The sequence below is a fragment of the Erpetoichthys calabaricus genome, chromosome 13, assembly GCF_900747795.2.
Source record: "Erpetoichthys calabaricus chromosome 13, fErpCal1.3, whole genome shotgun sequence".
Taxonomy (NCBI): domain Eukaryota; kingdom Metazoa; phylum Chordata; class Cladistia; order Polypteriformes; family Polypteridae; genus Erpetoichthys; species Erpetoichthys calabaricus.
Window position 1 is genome coordinate 118,014,658 of NC_041406.2, and position 16,496 is coordinate 118,031,153.

General features: G+C 39.2%; 1 protein-coding gene across 1 annotated transcript in view; it reads left to right on the plus strand.

The window, feature by feature from the left end:
* The first annotated feature begins 289 nt into the window (after positions 1–289).
* LOC114663632 (thioredoxin-related transmembrane protein 1-like) overlaps positions 290–16,496 on the plus strand; it is a 33,717-nt gene continuing 17,510 nt past the window's right edge. Inside the window, exons 1-3 of the mRNA XM_028817500.2 lie at positions 290–597; positions 4,993–5,102; positions 5,498–5,543. Coding sequence (XP_028673333.2) covers positions 539–597; positions 4,993–5,102; positions 5,498–5,543 — 215 coding nt within the window. The 5' untranslated portion in view covers positions 290–538. The remainder of the gene's footprint in view (positions 598–4,992; positions 5,103–5,497; positions 5,544–16,496) is intronic.

The window sequence follows — 16,496 nt, forward strand, 5'->3', positions numbered from 1 at the left end:
TGCAAGCTTTCGAGGCAACTCAGGCCCCTTCTTCAGGCAAGATGTAATCAATCAATCAACTAATCAATCTAATGTAAAACTATCCATCCATCCATTTTCCAACCCGCTGAATCCGAACTTATACTCTAAATCCATTTTGATATTAATTAGTAAAACCTAGACAATTTTTCATTATAGAGTATTTCTTTGTCATCGTGATGAATTAATATGATTGGTGTCTTAAGAACTCTACTAGGGCTGTAGTACCACGGCCAGCGGGCAAGGGATGATGGGAAACAATTAATCTGAATGGTGTTGTCTCGTTGCTATAGGAACAGTAAAAGCATTAAAGCACACACTTAACCCCGGATCGATCAGAGCCAAGAGGCTTGCAAAAGGGGAAGAGCGGCTTAATGGAATAGAACGACGCGCTGCGGAAGTGGAAAAACAGGCGCGGCGGGGCCGGTGGCGGGGACTCGCGCTCCGCTCGGCCCTTATCTCGGCCGCTGTGTGCTGCGTTCTTCCATTGCTCCTGACGCTGTTCTTAGCGTCTCCTGCGATGGCTGAGGAGGAGGAGAACTGGAGGCGCTTCCTGTTCGGGGAGTGGATGTTGGGATTGTGAGTTTGTTTATGTGATGTTTCGTCCATATTTCTATTTGTGGAACCAGTAAATAAATGCGCGCATACCATGCCTCTGGGATTCGTTTATAATTACGCTTGGAAAGCAGTTTATGAGAAGATGACTGCTCATCGATGAGTCTCATCCTCGCTGTTACTATTGGAAGAGTCTCGGCTCGTAACTGCGACTAGACATATGTTTTGCTTGTCAGTTGACAGAACAGCTCACTACAGAAATCTCGGAATCGAGTGGCCGTGTGTTGTGCACTCTGGTGTATACCTGATAAGCGCACCTTGAATCGGCCACTGTTAGTACAAAATCATGTCCTTCAAATCTTTGATTATGCAGTGCTGAAGTTGGTCCGGAGTATTCCAAGTGCTTTTCTTTTTATTCCTGTCGTGCAGTACACCTAAAGCAGAGAAAATGATGACAAATTTGAGAATGAGGAAGCTAATACCATTGCTTAGTTAGCCTTGAGAGAACTTTGTTTTAATTTAAAATGGTGTGTAAGCAGTTATATTGTTTTATTAACCATTTTGACTCTGCTTTCTTTAGTTAGCTGGGAGATATTGGATTGATATTATAACAAACAACACAGGTGTGCAAAATGAAACTCATAAAAATGTATTAGTTGTCAATAGTTATTTTTATGTTGATTAATGTAGTAAAATATAATTAGGATGTTTCCATCATGTCATTTTTAAGTACCAAATTGAAAAGATGTATAATGTTTAAAAATTTACACAATTTATTAATGTATACATTTTTTGTAAATCAATTTATTGTGAAAATATTTAGTCCCTGGTGCTTTCCTTCCATGTCCTTCATGTTCTGATGGAATCTTTCACTCTGCTCTTCACTCACCACAGTGAACTTTGTGACTCATGTTACAATCCATTTATTTAATTATAACTAATAAATGTTTATTTTTTTATTTATTTGGATCTTTATTGTTACCTAAAAGCATCTTTTGAGTGATAACAAAGCTTCTTGTTCCAGGTTGTTAATCGTACCTCAAGTTCTAGATAGATAGATAGATACATAGATAGATACTTTATTAATCCCAAGGGGAAATTCACATACTCTAGCAGCAGCATACTGATACAAAAAAACAATATTAAATTAAAATGTAGGTAAAAACAGACAATAACTTTGAATAATGTTAATGTTTACCCACCCACCCCCCGGGTGAAATTGAAGAGTCACATAGTTTGGGGGAGAAACGATCTCCTCAGTCTGTCAGTGGAGCAGGACAGTGACAGCAGTCTGTTGCTGAAGCTGCTTCTCTGTCTAGAGATGACACTGTTTAGTGGATGCAGTGGATTCTCCATAATTGATAGGAGCCTGCTGAGCGCCCGTCGCTCTGCCACAGATGTTAAACTGTCCAGCTCCATGCCTACAATAGAGCCTGCCTTCCTCACCAGTTTATCCAGGCGTGAGGCGTCACCAGTTTATCCAGGCGTGAGGCTTCCTTCTTCTTTATGCTTCCTCCCCAGCACACCACTGCGTAGAAGAGGGCATTCGCCACAAACGTCTGATAGAACATCTGCAGCATCTTATTACAGATGTTGAAGGACGCCGGTCTTCTAAGGAAGTATAGCCGGCTCTGTCCTCTCTTGCACAGAGAATCAGTATTGGCAGTCCAGTCCAATTTTATCATCCAGCTGCACTCCCAGGTATTTATAGGTCTGTACCCTCTGCACACAGTCACCTCTGATGATCACGGGGTCCAGGAGGGGCCTGGGCATCCTAAAATCCACCACCAGCTCCTTGGTTTTGCTGGTGTTCAGGTGTAGGTGGTTTGAGTCACACCATTTAACAAAGTCCTTGATGAGATTCCTATACTCCTCCTCCTGCCCACTCCTGATGCAGCCCACGATAGCAGTGTCGTCAGCGAACTTTTCACGTGGCAGGACTCCGAGTTATATTGGAAGTCCGATGTATATAGGCTGAACAGGACCGGAGAAAGTACAGTCCCCTGCGGCGCTCCTCTGTTGCTGACCACATTGACAGACCTGCAGTTCCCGAGACGCACATACTGAGGTCTGTTTGTAAGATAGTCCACGATCCATGCCACCAGGTATGAATCTACTCCCATCTCTGTCAGCTTGTCCCTAAGGAGCAGAGGTTGGATGATGTTGAAGGCGCTAGAGAAGTCTAGAAACATAATTCTTACAGCACCACTGCCTCTGCCCAAGTGGGAGAGTGATCGGTGTAGCATATAGATGATGGCATAAGAAATCAGTTTTCTAATATCAGGTCTGGCAAAAATTACCTCTTGCAAAATAGGCTCAGACAAACCCAGACACTTTGGACACAAATACATAAAACAGGCTCCACCTTTTGATAGGGCTTTGGCAAATTGCTTAATATGATGCAGTTGTAGCAGCACTCAATCTGGATCCACCGAGCTAGGTCTGATAATCCTTTTGGCACCAAACTGTCATTTTTTTCTAGCTGGTTATTCCTTCTGAACCCAAAATAAATTCTTGACTGTGCTGACCCACTCACAGAGAAAACATGGGAGTTTTTATACTGTACGTCCTATCTGTTGATACAGTAAGATTCGTAAGATACACAGAACTTTCAGGTCCCCAAATATGAACCAACGGTGCTCATTGTAGTTAATTTTTTTCAAGATTTTCAAAGTTCTTGCAGGTTTCTTTCAAATGCACTAAATGAGCAGCATGTTTTGATTTGTACTTATTACAGTTATAACGAAGTAGTTTTTTTAAGCATCTTTTAGATGAGTTTATAAATTGTCTCTATTCTTCTACATTGTAATATCTGCCCAGTTTCTGCATTCGGCCACTTATTTCAGTGTAGTAAACCAAGGATCCATCTGTCTTGAAATAGGTTGCAAATTCATCTGCTCTATTTTGGTACTAAAGAGAAAGCTATGTATGGATGTAATAAGTTTTTATCTTTTGTTTGGGACCCAAGGATCTCTTACCAAATCATTAAGTTTATCCAAAGTAAATGTCTGTGGCTCATTTCTTGGACATGTTGGGACAAATTCTTTATCGGTACCTGAAGTACTGTGTGTTTCTACAGAATTATCAAGTGAAATCAATAAAAAGACAGTAATTGACTTGTAAAAAAAAAAAATAAGATTTTGTGAAAAAAATGCTACATGGTGGAGAAAAATGGTTTCATTTCTGAATTCGGCACCCAAAGTATATAAAATTCAATGAAATAAATCAATTTTTTCAATGTATACCACTTATATTTTTACATATATTACACCTTCCAGGGTGAAGAGCATATCACAGCAATGCAAACTTTGTATATAGAAAAATAAGAGGACATCGGTAATCTAAATGCCACAAAACTCCAGGTCCACACATTTTATTTGTAGCATCTGTCATACGGTGCTATCTCAAACTGATAAAAGCAATGTTTTTAATATGCATTGAAACATTAAAGTTGTGAGGAATATGAAGTAAAAGGTAGGCCAATACTGAATGAAATCCGAACATAGCACCTTCAGCCACTTTAGTCTGAATTGTCAATGAAAATCCCCTTGGGATTAATAAAGTATCTATCTATCTATCTATCTATCTATCTATCTATCTATCTATCTATCTATCTATCTATCGAAAAAAACAGTGCTCTATTACATGTCAAGCAATTGTGACTAGGTTCTAAAAAATGAGACACCAGGCAAAAATATATAGCACAGTATCCTATTTCATATGGAAAAACTCAACCACCCTTTTAATCAAGGAAGTATGGCTCTTCTGCATCCCAGAGAGGTGTCTTGTGACTCAAAACTGTTTAGGAAGGAGCGGGTGAACCTCTTGATCTACCCAAGCATGCTGAGGTCTCAAGGAATCCTTGCACAAGTTAAATGTACTGTCACTGTCCGATTTTAAAAATGCCATCAAAGCTGAGGAACTGAGGTCCAAATGAATAGACTGCCAGAATAGGAGCACTGCAGACTGCTGGATGCTTCATAAGTTGTCTCACATTCACAACATGAACAGATTAACAATGAAATGTTTTTATGCAACTAATTTCTAAGGGTAGGTTGCTGCTATCAGTGCATCTGGTGCTGCTAGAATGGACTCCAGCACCAGTTACTGTGAGTTGGATTGGGCAGGTTCAGTTTTGGATTGATGGCTAAAGAGTTATTCTAATGGAGTTCACAGGTATTGTACAGGACAATTTGTGTCCATATTTCTATAGTTGAAGTACTGGTCAAGTATAGGAAAGTCACAAACGCAGAGTCAGTGGTGAAGATAAAACCTCTAATTTCTGTGTTTTACAGATCGATGCTTTAACCACTATAGTTCCTTGCGCCTGTTTTTGAATTCAAATGTAAGACCTTGTGAATGTGGAAATGCCTAAAGCTTGTTTACTTTATGTCTAATGTTCTTTATTATTTCTTTCAGTTTTCAATCTGGCACTCCATCTTCTCGGCCGTTTAAGGAGATGTGGGATAGATTTTCAGCTAAGACAACAGGAGTGAAAGTGGGCATCGTGGACATTAGTGAGAATCCAGGTATGCTGTCCATCAGCTGTGGGAGAATCTGGATGAAGGGTGACCCAAAGCGAAAGAAATTCCAGCTACATGCACTGTTTGATCCATCCATCCATCCAGTCATCTATTTTTCTAGACCTTGGATTTGCTGGTTATGTTCACTGGGGAGTTTGAGCCTATGATGGCAGCAACAAGCACAAAGCATGGACCAGCCCTGGATATGAGGGTATGCTAGTCCATTGCAAGATCCCCTCAGTCACAGTAGGCCAATTTAGATCCATCAGTAAAAGGGACTGCCTATCATTGAAGGATTTTACCAATTATAAAATTAGTGGATTTTTAAAATGTTAATGAATATACTGTAAAGTAAATTTATTTAAAATCTCAATTAAGTCACTTTCTTTATTCTTCTACAGAACTGAGTGCCAGATTCCTTGTGACTAAATATCCAGCAATATTCCAGTGAGTATTATTCTTGGACGCTTTTCCTGTTGACAATCATTAGTCCCAAAAGCCTCTGGATTTTGCTGCTCTGACCTCCCTGACAAAGGTTTTCCTGGAATCCTTTTTGCTGCATTCGACACCAAAAAAATAATCAAATGTGTAAAATGTTTATCTTTCAGTCTCTTACCTTTCTAACCTCCATATATATGTACCTAATTTGTTTTCCTTCTTCTGTGCAATTCATTCTTCCCTTGTGCTTTTATGTCTGTTTTTATGTCTGACATTGAGTTTCGGAATCAGTACTGAATAGCCATGTTCACACTGAGCTGCTGAAAGATCTCAACAAGATGTAGAATATTCTGGACATCTTTACAATAAAACTCTTTATGAGTAAGACTTCCCAGAAACTGTTGTAAGACTTGTCTGAGAATTGGCCTTTAATCAGAATTTTTAGTCATCTATATTCTGTTTGTACAGCACTGACATCCCATGTATTCTTCCACAAGACTTCTTGATACCAGTTAATTAAAGTGTCAGTCTCCTTTTCTCCAAAAGTGGTTAAATTATGTGGCCATGAATCGTGGTATAAGATTGAGAAGCAATAAATGATCTCAGACCCGTGCTGGCTTGCACCTTTGAGTTGAATATTCTGAAAGGTAATCTCTGTATTAGAACTACTCACTGACTTTCCCAGCTTTTTAGTTTTCAGTCTGTCTGAGATCTTTATTATCCTAGGGCACCACATTTTTGTGCTGAGCAAGTGATTCTAGGCAAGTGTGCTGCAGAAACTCCTGTAACTTTCCATTCTTCAATGGTCTATCTGATGTCCCCTTGATTGTGAGAACACAACTGTCAATAGTTGCTACTGTTTAATGCAAAATCAAAGAAGGCAAGGGACACGCCTTTCTACAGCTCTGCTCCAGCCATGGAAATGAGTGTCCAAACCCTAGTGGATGAGACAGAAGGCCACAGTAGACATGAAAGTGATAAATAAGACTTTCTGCAAAATTTTAAAATGTGTTTTGAAGTATTTTAGCTGTCCAATGTTCATTTTGTAAGCAGCAGACAGGGACATGTTCTTTTACAGCTGCACACCAGCTGGGGCAACAAGTGTCCCTTTCAGTGGATAAGACACAGTGAAGAAAAAAGTGACAAAGGCCTTCCTAGATTCTTTTAAATAGATTTAACTCAATTTTATCTGTCCAGTGTTCATTTTGTAAACAAAAGAGCATTTCATTGACAAAGGCTCAGCTGTGGAAATGAGTGTCCCCTAATGTTGATGGGATGGAGGGGCACATTAAACTTGAAATTAATATAGAAGACTGTCTACAGTCTTTTAGAATACATTTTGAACTCTTTTACCTTAACAATGTTCATTTTGCAAGCAGCTTACAGGGGCACACATTTGTACAGCAAAGCTCAGCTATGGAAATGAGTGCCCTCTATAGTGGATAGGATGAAGGAGCATGGTAGATATGGACATGCTATAGAAGACTATCTGATAACCTTATTATTAAAGACACTGTGCACAATTATAACTACACAGTGTTCACAGTTTGAGCAGTTTTAATCTACCATGATCAACTGTGCATGTAATATTCAGGAAAAAGAGTTTTACAGGATAAATGATACCTGCTGTGAAAATGAGATCCTCCTCCAATTTAAAGGGGTGATCATGACAGGCAAGAGATTTTGCTTTTGTTGTTAGAATTTGAACTATTTCATTTACATGGTGAAATTTGAGTTCCACAACAAATCCTTTCCCATGAAAAATGTTTTTTTTTATTTTTTTCCCCCCATAAAAAAACTACCAGAGTAAATGTTTAACAGCAAGATACCACATATGGCAAGAAAGTGGATTAATACATTTATTTTAATGATTTGTCTTTAAAATGTCTTTGTACAGAGTTCTTGGGTGTCAAGTACTGAATTATTTATTATAATTATTACTGTTATTATTTTTTTACAAAATCCTGTTTTTATGTTTCTTTGTTGATGAGCTCCCGTTGAAGAATTTATTGGTAACAGAACATATGGTGTGGACAACAAAATGACTAACTAAGTGACATTTATCAATACCATCCATCCATTATCTAACTCGCTATATCCTAACTACAGGGTCACGGGGGGTCTGCTGGAGCCAGTCCCAGCCAACACAGGGCACAAGGCAGGAAACAAACCCCGGGCAGGGCGCCAGCCCACCGCAGATTTATCAATACCATTTAAGCAAAGTTTACTGTCTGCCATCAATCACACAGCACCACAGTAAAACAACAGTGACATGTAATACACCTGCAACTTTAATATGTAGACTTCATGACATTGCTGTGCATGAGGAAACAGTGGGAAGGTGGCTGCGCATACATGCTATATAAATGTAATGAATTATTATTATATGTTTACTGACAGACAGGCAAGCATTTTGCACGAGCATGCATTAAATGAAAAGGGAAACGGCGCTCAAAGATGCTTGAACGCGAGGAGATCTGTAACAATCACACCTTAGTGTGCCTGTGCCAAATCATAAGGAACAACTAAATTCCACAAGGCACAGATATCTTAATAAGAGGGGACTTACATGATGGGCAAATGAATTTCAAGTGTTTTGCATTCTTTCCTTACATTTTGATGAACAGTTGCTTCATATTCAGCCATTCATTCATTATTCTGGCACAAGCTTAATAATAATAATATTTATTTGTATAGCACATTTTCATAAAAAAGTAGCTCAAAGTGCTTTACATAATGAAGAACAGTAAATAAAAAAAATAACATAAGAAATTAAAATAAGACAATATTAGTGAACATAAAAAAAAAGAGTAAGGTCCGATGGCCAGGGTGGACACAAAAAACAAAAAAAAAACTCCAGACGGCTGGAGAAAAAAATAAAATCTGCAGGGGTTCCAGGCCACGAGACCGCCCAGTCCCCTCTGGGCATTCTACCTAACATAAATGAAATAGTCCTCTTGTGTCTAGGGTTCTCACAGAAGGACTTGATGATAATGGACAAGTAGACTTCTGGCTTTTAATTCTTCACTGTTGGAACATCATGGTGCTTTGAGTAGATGGTGGTGGCCAAAAGGACACCGGAAAAAGAAACAGAAGAGAGAATAGGGGTTAGTACAGATTTTAGAGCTACCATGGGTAGTTGTTATAATGAATTGGATATACACAGTATCAGGATTAAATTACAGTGAAATTATGAGAAGGCCATGTTAAAATAATGTGTTTTCAGCAGTTTTTTTGAAGTGCTCCACTGTATTAGCCTGGCGAATTCCTATTGGTAGGCTATTCCAGATTTTAGGTGCATAACGGCAGAAGGCCGCCTCACCACTTCTTTTAAGTTTTGCTCTCGGAAATTCACCAGCCTCTCCTTGAAATTCACTGTGTAGAATTAACAGCTGCTGCGTCAGCCATGCAGTGTATATAGAAATATTTTCATATGCTCCACCAGGTCTGACGTCATTTCCACCATGTGTCCCTCACACCCAGCGAGGATTTGCAAAGTGTATAAACCAGCCTTAATTAGAATGTGGCTCATGTAAGTCCAGACACATAATGTTACTGGCACGTCAACACAACAATAAATAAATAAAAAAAAAGATTTTTATATGTGTTACAATTTAATTAGATTAAAGTTTAAATGATTTCATTCACCACTGGCAAATTGCATAAACATGATAATCACCAAAACCTATTTTTGTCACATTTGTGACCTTTTTAGTCGCAGTTTGGAGCCCTGATTATTGATTACATTTGTTGTGAGTGCCTTACCCAAATCAGCTAAATGGAATATGCAAACAGAACGCTTCTGTAGCTTAATGCAGCTATTTAGTATGAGCAAATCTAAACAAACTAAAAGGCAACCAAGAATAAGAGATGCTGTAGGCATTTTAGCTGGAGCAGGAGTACAGTTGGATTCTGCTTATTTTGTCTGACACATGATCCAAAAGAATAAGCACTGCTGCTTCAGTTGTTTGCACCTGTGGCCTCTTTACATATAGGATTAAGTCCTGTGTCCATCCATATACTGTAGATGAGGCACACTTACCAGAAATATGCTGTTGGATTTGACAAGAAGGTTAGTGCAGTGACTTTGACAGTCTCTAGATTATCCAGACAAGCCAGATGATTTAGTTGTGGCGTGTACCGAATTTCCAAATGATGCATCACCTTCCTTGACTAACTAAAGGCGCAGAGAGGTTATATTTTCATTTTATAGTTCTGTGTGTGTATACAGTGTATGTTTGTTCTTGCATGTTATTGCTATTACATTTTATTGTTTTTTTTTTTTTTTGTGTTCATGCATTTCAGAATCTGTGACCTACTAGTAGCTGTGGAATTTGATCATGAAGCATTGATTATTTTCTATATCTACAAATTAAATTTGATGATTTAGGTTAATTCAGTCAATACAGCCACTGGTTCTTTAAACACAATGCCAACTTAGACTATACAAAGAACCATGCAGAGATCTCCATCACAAGACTTGAAATGGTTAACCATCCCTGATGAATGTGTCTTCATAAAAAAGGGAGATGATCTGATAACCTGTAACATCTAGTGTTGCTTTTAGAGTAAGGAGAATGCATTAATGAGCAAGATATAGTGGCCACAGCCAGGTGGTATATTACCTACTAAATTACGGACATCTGACCTAGAAAGTTTAAATATTAGGGAACTCTTAGCTGTATAGGCTGCGTAGCAACAATCATTTTCAAGCTGCAGTCCACTATACATTAACAAAAATTTATTTCTTGTATAACACAAAATCACACAAGCCTGATGAAAGGACACTTCTGCCCCATTATTCCAGTACACCTTTATGAGAGATGACTTTTCCATAGGCAGTCAAACAACTTGGTAGTAGAGCAGTGACACCAAGTGCCACATGTGAATACTGAGAAAAGAAACAGAGTAGGTGGGTGTTAGTAACAGTTTATGAATATATTACTTATATTTTAGTACTAATGACTAACACCAGAAATGCGGTATGCACAGCTAATTAGCAGCTCTACCCAGGGTATGCTAAACTAAAGTGGTGAGTTCTTTAGCCAGGATTTAAAAGCTGAGACTGAAGGGGCACCTCTTGTAGTAGCAGGCAGAAAATTCCACCTCTTTGGGGCCTTGTAAACTAAAAGCTTGACTTCCCACAGTTATTTTAGTAATCCTTGGAATTATAAGCAGACTGGTATCTTGAGTTCTTAATGTGCACTAGGGTTTATAAGTAATGATAAATTCAGTAAGCAGCACCTTGGCCGTTTAAGAGTATTACAGTAATCCCTCCTCCATCGCGGGGGTTGCGTTCCAGAGCCACCCGCGAAATAAGAAAATCCGCGAAGTAGAAACCATGTTTATATGGTTATTTTTATATATTTTAAGTCCTTATAAACTCTCCCACATGGTTTATAAATATTCCCCGTACAGTTATACAGCATAAACCCCTTATATTCTCTTAGTTAATAGGTAAGATTCGTTGAAATTATGTATGTAAACACAGTTTATATACTACTCACAAACATACGTATCGTATATCATTGAGTTTTATTTAATACGTAATACAGTTTTAAACATATTGTAATTGAGTAGGTAATATAAAAATATGTGAAAAATCTATAACATTTAAATCCATCCATCCATCCATTTTCCAACCCGCTGAATCCGAACACAGGGTCACGGGGGGTCTGCTGGAGCCAATCCCAGCCAACACAGGGCACAAGGCAGGGAACCAATCCTGGGCAGGGTGCCAACCCACTGCAGGACACACACCCACACACCAAGCACACACTAGGGCCAATTTAGAATCACCAATCCACCTAACCTGCATGTCTTTGGACTGTGGGAGGAAACCGGAGCGCCCGGAGGAAACCCACGCAGACACGGGGAGAACATGCAAACTCCACGTAGGGAGGACCCGGGAAGCGAACCCGGGTCTCCTAACTGCGAGGCAGCAGCGCTACCACTGTGCCACCGTGCCGCCCTAACATTTAAATGCTGTACATTAAACCAAAATGTTATTTTAAAGATACTGTAGAGCGTCTCCGATATCACATTTGTTACAGCCATTACGATAGACAGGCCACCGGCAATAAATACCAACAATGCAAGGAAAAAATTGTATAAAATGTGTGCACAGTTACAATAAACGTACATACATGTACTAAGTACGTAGAAAAATAGTTTTGGGTACTCACCAACTTGTCAGATAACGATAACATTTACTGCACTGTCACAGCTGTTCTAATGGAGCCTCTTCAGGCGACTGTGTAGCACCGCCATCGTCTTCTTCCACTGAAGGCGTGTAAGGAACATCACGATGGGCAGTTGCTGGCGCTGCTTTTTCATTTGTGTAAAGAGGTTCCTATACACTTCCGTGGCGCCTTCAAGAGCATTTTTAAATTGCAAAGAACGAATCATTTGCGGGTCCCATTCTTCAACTGATGTCTGGAGATCTTTTGCCATTCGTAGAATGGTCGCGAGACGCCCGAGAGTTAGCACAGCACCCAGGAGCTTAACCGTGTGCTCTGATTGGGTAGCTTCTCAGCCATCCGGCAATAGCGTCCCTTGTTTGAATTCAAATGCGTCTTTTGTTTGAATTCAAATGGGCAAATCAACTGAGGAAGCACACGTACTGTAGACCGCAGACATCCGCGAAGCAGTGAAAAATCCGCGATATATATTCACATATGCTTACATTTAAAATCCACGATGGAGTGAAGCCGCGAAAGACGAAGCGCGATATAGCGAGGGATCACTGTATATGTTAAAAGGAGGATTTTGAAATCTGCCTTAAACTTAACCATGAGCCAGTTACGAATTTAAGAACTGGAGTTATGTGTTTGCAGCAGCATTTTGAATTAACTGAAAGCTGTATAAAAAACTATTTCAATGGCCAGTGAACACTGCATTGCAGTAGTCAATCCTACCTTTCTCAGTATCCTGCATATTTTGAAAATGCCTTAATTTTTCAAAAGTTATAGGATAGAAAAAAATATGTTGGTTTCTGTTTTGTAATGTGTGTTTTAAATGACACGCTGGCGTCAAAGATAAAGCCTAGATTGCAGGCTGATTCAGAAAAACTAATGGTGATTCCAACTGAGTTAAATAATAACAAAACATTGTGGCGATCAGCATCATTTCCTCCAATAATTAATACTTCTGTTTTGTCTGTGGTCAAAGACAAGTAGTTCTCATTCATCCACTCACTAACACATCTAATTAAGGATATCGGAGAAACATCCTTTGATTTAAAAGAAAGGTATAACTGGGTGTCATCTACGTTTTCTGATGATGGATCCCAATGGAAGCATGTAAAGTGAAAACAGTTAAGGTCCCAGAACTGAGCCCTGCGGGACACCATATCTCAGTTCTGTGTATAATGGTGGAGTATTGTTGGCACACTTCTGTACATACTGTAATTGATTTGATAAATAAGAATTAAACCAAGCAAGGACTTTGTCTGTAGTCATTTTTCAGCCTGTGTAGTAAAACAGAATAGTCAATGGTATCAAATGCTGCACTTAAGTCTTGACAATATAATTGCAGTGGAATTTCCTTCATCAGAGGCGATATCAGAATGTCATTTACAACACATGTTAATGATGTTTCTGTTCCATTACCTGTGTCAAACTGGAAGTTCTCTAATAAATTGTGATGTGTAAGGTGAGACTAAAGCTGATTGGCAACTACTTTTTCAAGTATTTTAGAGAGTAAGGGTAAATTTGAAATGGGTCTACAGCATAATTATTAAGTTTATGTAGGTCTAGGTCTGACTTTTTAAGTAATGCTTTGATGACTGACACTTTTAGTACATCAGGTACTGCACCATACAATAATGAGCTATGAATAATGCTAAGTATAGTACTGCAAGAACATCCATTTCACTTTTACTAGTTTTGCTGGCAATGGATCTAGATAACAAGTAGTAGGTTTCATTTTAGAAATTAAAGTTAAAACTTTCTGTTCTGTTACAGGATTAAGATTTGTAAAGTTTTGAATGCAAGGCAACACAGGGTATGACAAGCTGGTATGAGTTTTGCACTGTGGTGCTGAGATCTAGGGTCTTGTATTTTTGATTTTCTCATTAAAGAACTTCAAAGTCTGTACTGCAAATGTCTATTGGTATTTTGCACTATAGTTCTGAATTCCCATTGGTTAAATTAGGCACTGATCTAAACAGTGCACTAGGAATATTATTATTATTATTGTTATCTATTATTTTAGAACAGTAGTCTGTGCAAGGCTTAAAAAGAGTTGGTTTTTTTTTGTTTGTTTTTTTTAACGCTCTCTGTCCATGCAATTCAAAAGACCTATAGCTTTGTTGTTTTCCATCTATGCTCCAGTTTCGAGCACTCTAATTTAAGGGCTTGAGTGTTATTAAACCAGGATTAATTTCTATGTACTTTTGATCATGTTTGTTTTAAGGGGAGCCACTGCATCCAAAGCCTCCCTCAAGGTCATATTATAAGTGGATGTTAGCTGATCTATATTGTTTTCTGTGATTACACTTGACTTACTCAAAATATCTGTACATTTTGAAGCAGAGTTACAATCTAGAAGTTGTACTGTCTTTGTCTTATTCTGTGACTGTAATTGGTAAGTGCAGAACCAAATCAAGTGTAATGAAGTAGTGTTCAAAAATAACTTCATTTAATGGATTAATGTTTAAACTTAGAAATTCAACTCTGAGTTATAATTAAATCTAATGTGTGGTTATGATTATGACTTGGACCATTGACAATCTTGACAAATTCTACTGAATTTAACAAATAATTAAAATATTTGCTAAAAGTGTCATTTTCCTCATCATTGTGTACATTAAAATCCCCCATCAACACTACATGATCATAATTTATAGCCAAATCAGACAAAAGGTCACCAGTATTCAGTCATGAACAATGAATATGGCCCTGGTGATCTATAGACTAACACAACAATTGTGCTGGAATCTGTTTTCATATCTTATACTAATAAAAGGCAAAGCCCTCACTGACTCACTCATCACTAATTCTCCAACTTCCCGTGTAGGTAGAAGGCTGAAATTTGGCAGGCTCATTCCTTACAGCTTACTTATAAAAGTTAACCAGGTTTCATTTCGAAATTCTACGCGTAACGGTCATAACGGTCGACAAAGTCCACCATGTTAAACTTTCTTCTTTATGGCCCCATCTTCACGAAATTTGGTAGGCGGCTTGCCTGCGCTAACCGAAACTGATGTACATTCTTATTTCGGTGGTATGACGCCACTGTCGGCCGAAATTCTACGCGTAACGGTCATAACAGTCGACAACATCTGCCATGTTAAACTTTCTTATTTATGGCCCCATCTTCACGAAATTTGTTAGGCGGCTTCCCTGCGCTAACCGAAACCAATGTACGTACTTATTTTGGTGGTATGATGCCACTGTCGGCCGCCATATTGAACTTTCCAACGGTCTTTGTTACTTATGGGCCCATCTTCAAGAAATTTGGTACGCGGGTTCCCAAAGCTAACTGAATCCTACTTACGTACATATATACCTCCATAGCCAGTAGCTTGGTCGCCGTGTGAGGCGACGTTGGGTCCCCCATCCCCACGCCTCCCACGTAGTTGGCTGCCTGCCTATATAAGGCCGTCCGTCGCTCCGGTCTCTTCATTCCCTTCCTTGCTTCGCCACGGTATTCACATCTCCCTGCTGATAACTGCAGCCTTTTTATTTAATCCACAGCTTCTCCGTTGTTTTACTGTTCGTTTATTATGATTATAGTTATTGAGTAGGTATTTTAGGCTTGGTTTACATTGTTCAGGTACCCATTTCCTTTATCGTTACAGCCGTACCCTCATTAACATGTCTATCGAGGTGATCACCATCGATCAAAGAACTGTCACTTACCGAGTGGTTTCCATGCCCGGAGATGGCGCCTGCCTTTTCAATTCTCTGTGTTACATATTGCACGGCCATATCAGGCTCACTCTTGATATCCGGAAGAACATTGTGTCTTATGTATTGAATGACTGGGACAGGTTCAAGGTGTGCACTGATGACGGTACAGGAGATAATTATACTACACAGGAGCACTATAAGAGTGAAATGCTTAAGCCCTTCACCTATGGTTCTGCATGTGAGTTGATGGCTGCCGCTGAATTGTTCAGTTGTCGCTTTCAAGTGTACCAAAATGGCCAAATATTTTACACCTTTGGACAACCGCCAATGCTTCTTACAAAGCCCTCTTCAAAATGTTTACCCCAATCTACGAAATCTCCACGAAAACGATGTGTCATGGTTGAGGGAGACAGCTATCCTGACACCAAGAAATGACATGACTACGACTATAAACCACATTTTACTTCAAGAACTACCTTCACAACCGAAAACATATCAGTCTGTGGATTCAGTTGTAGAAGTGGAAGACGCGGTGCACTATCCGGTAGAGTTTCTTTGTAAACTTTGTAACGGCACGAGACTTCTGGTCACGTGTCTGCAAAAGAACCTAATTGAGGCAACTATTTTTACTGGCAGTGGCTCAGGGGAGAGAGTTTTTATTCCTCGCATCCCCGTTATACCCTCTGATCTCCCATTTCAATTCAAACGCCTCCAATTTCCAGTAAGGCTCTGCTTCGCAATGACAATTAATAAGTCTCAGGGACAGACCCTACAAAAGATTGGCATTGATTTGAGGCAAGATTGCTTTTCACATGGCCAACTGTACGTTGCATGCTCAGAGTAAGATCAGTGCACAGCTTGGTCATATTACAACTGGAGGGCCAAACCAACAACGTGGTATACAAACAGATCCTTAACAAATAATTATTGGTATATTTTCCCTCAGTTTAAAAAGGTTTACTTTTCTATCTATTATAAAAAGAAATCCAGTCCTGGAAAGCAAAAAGCAAGTCTACGATACGTGATCTTCTCGGAAGACATTTTAAAGACGCGCAAGACCAAAGACACGCCCTACTTACAATCTACCCGCGAGACCAAAGACACGCCC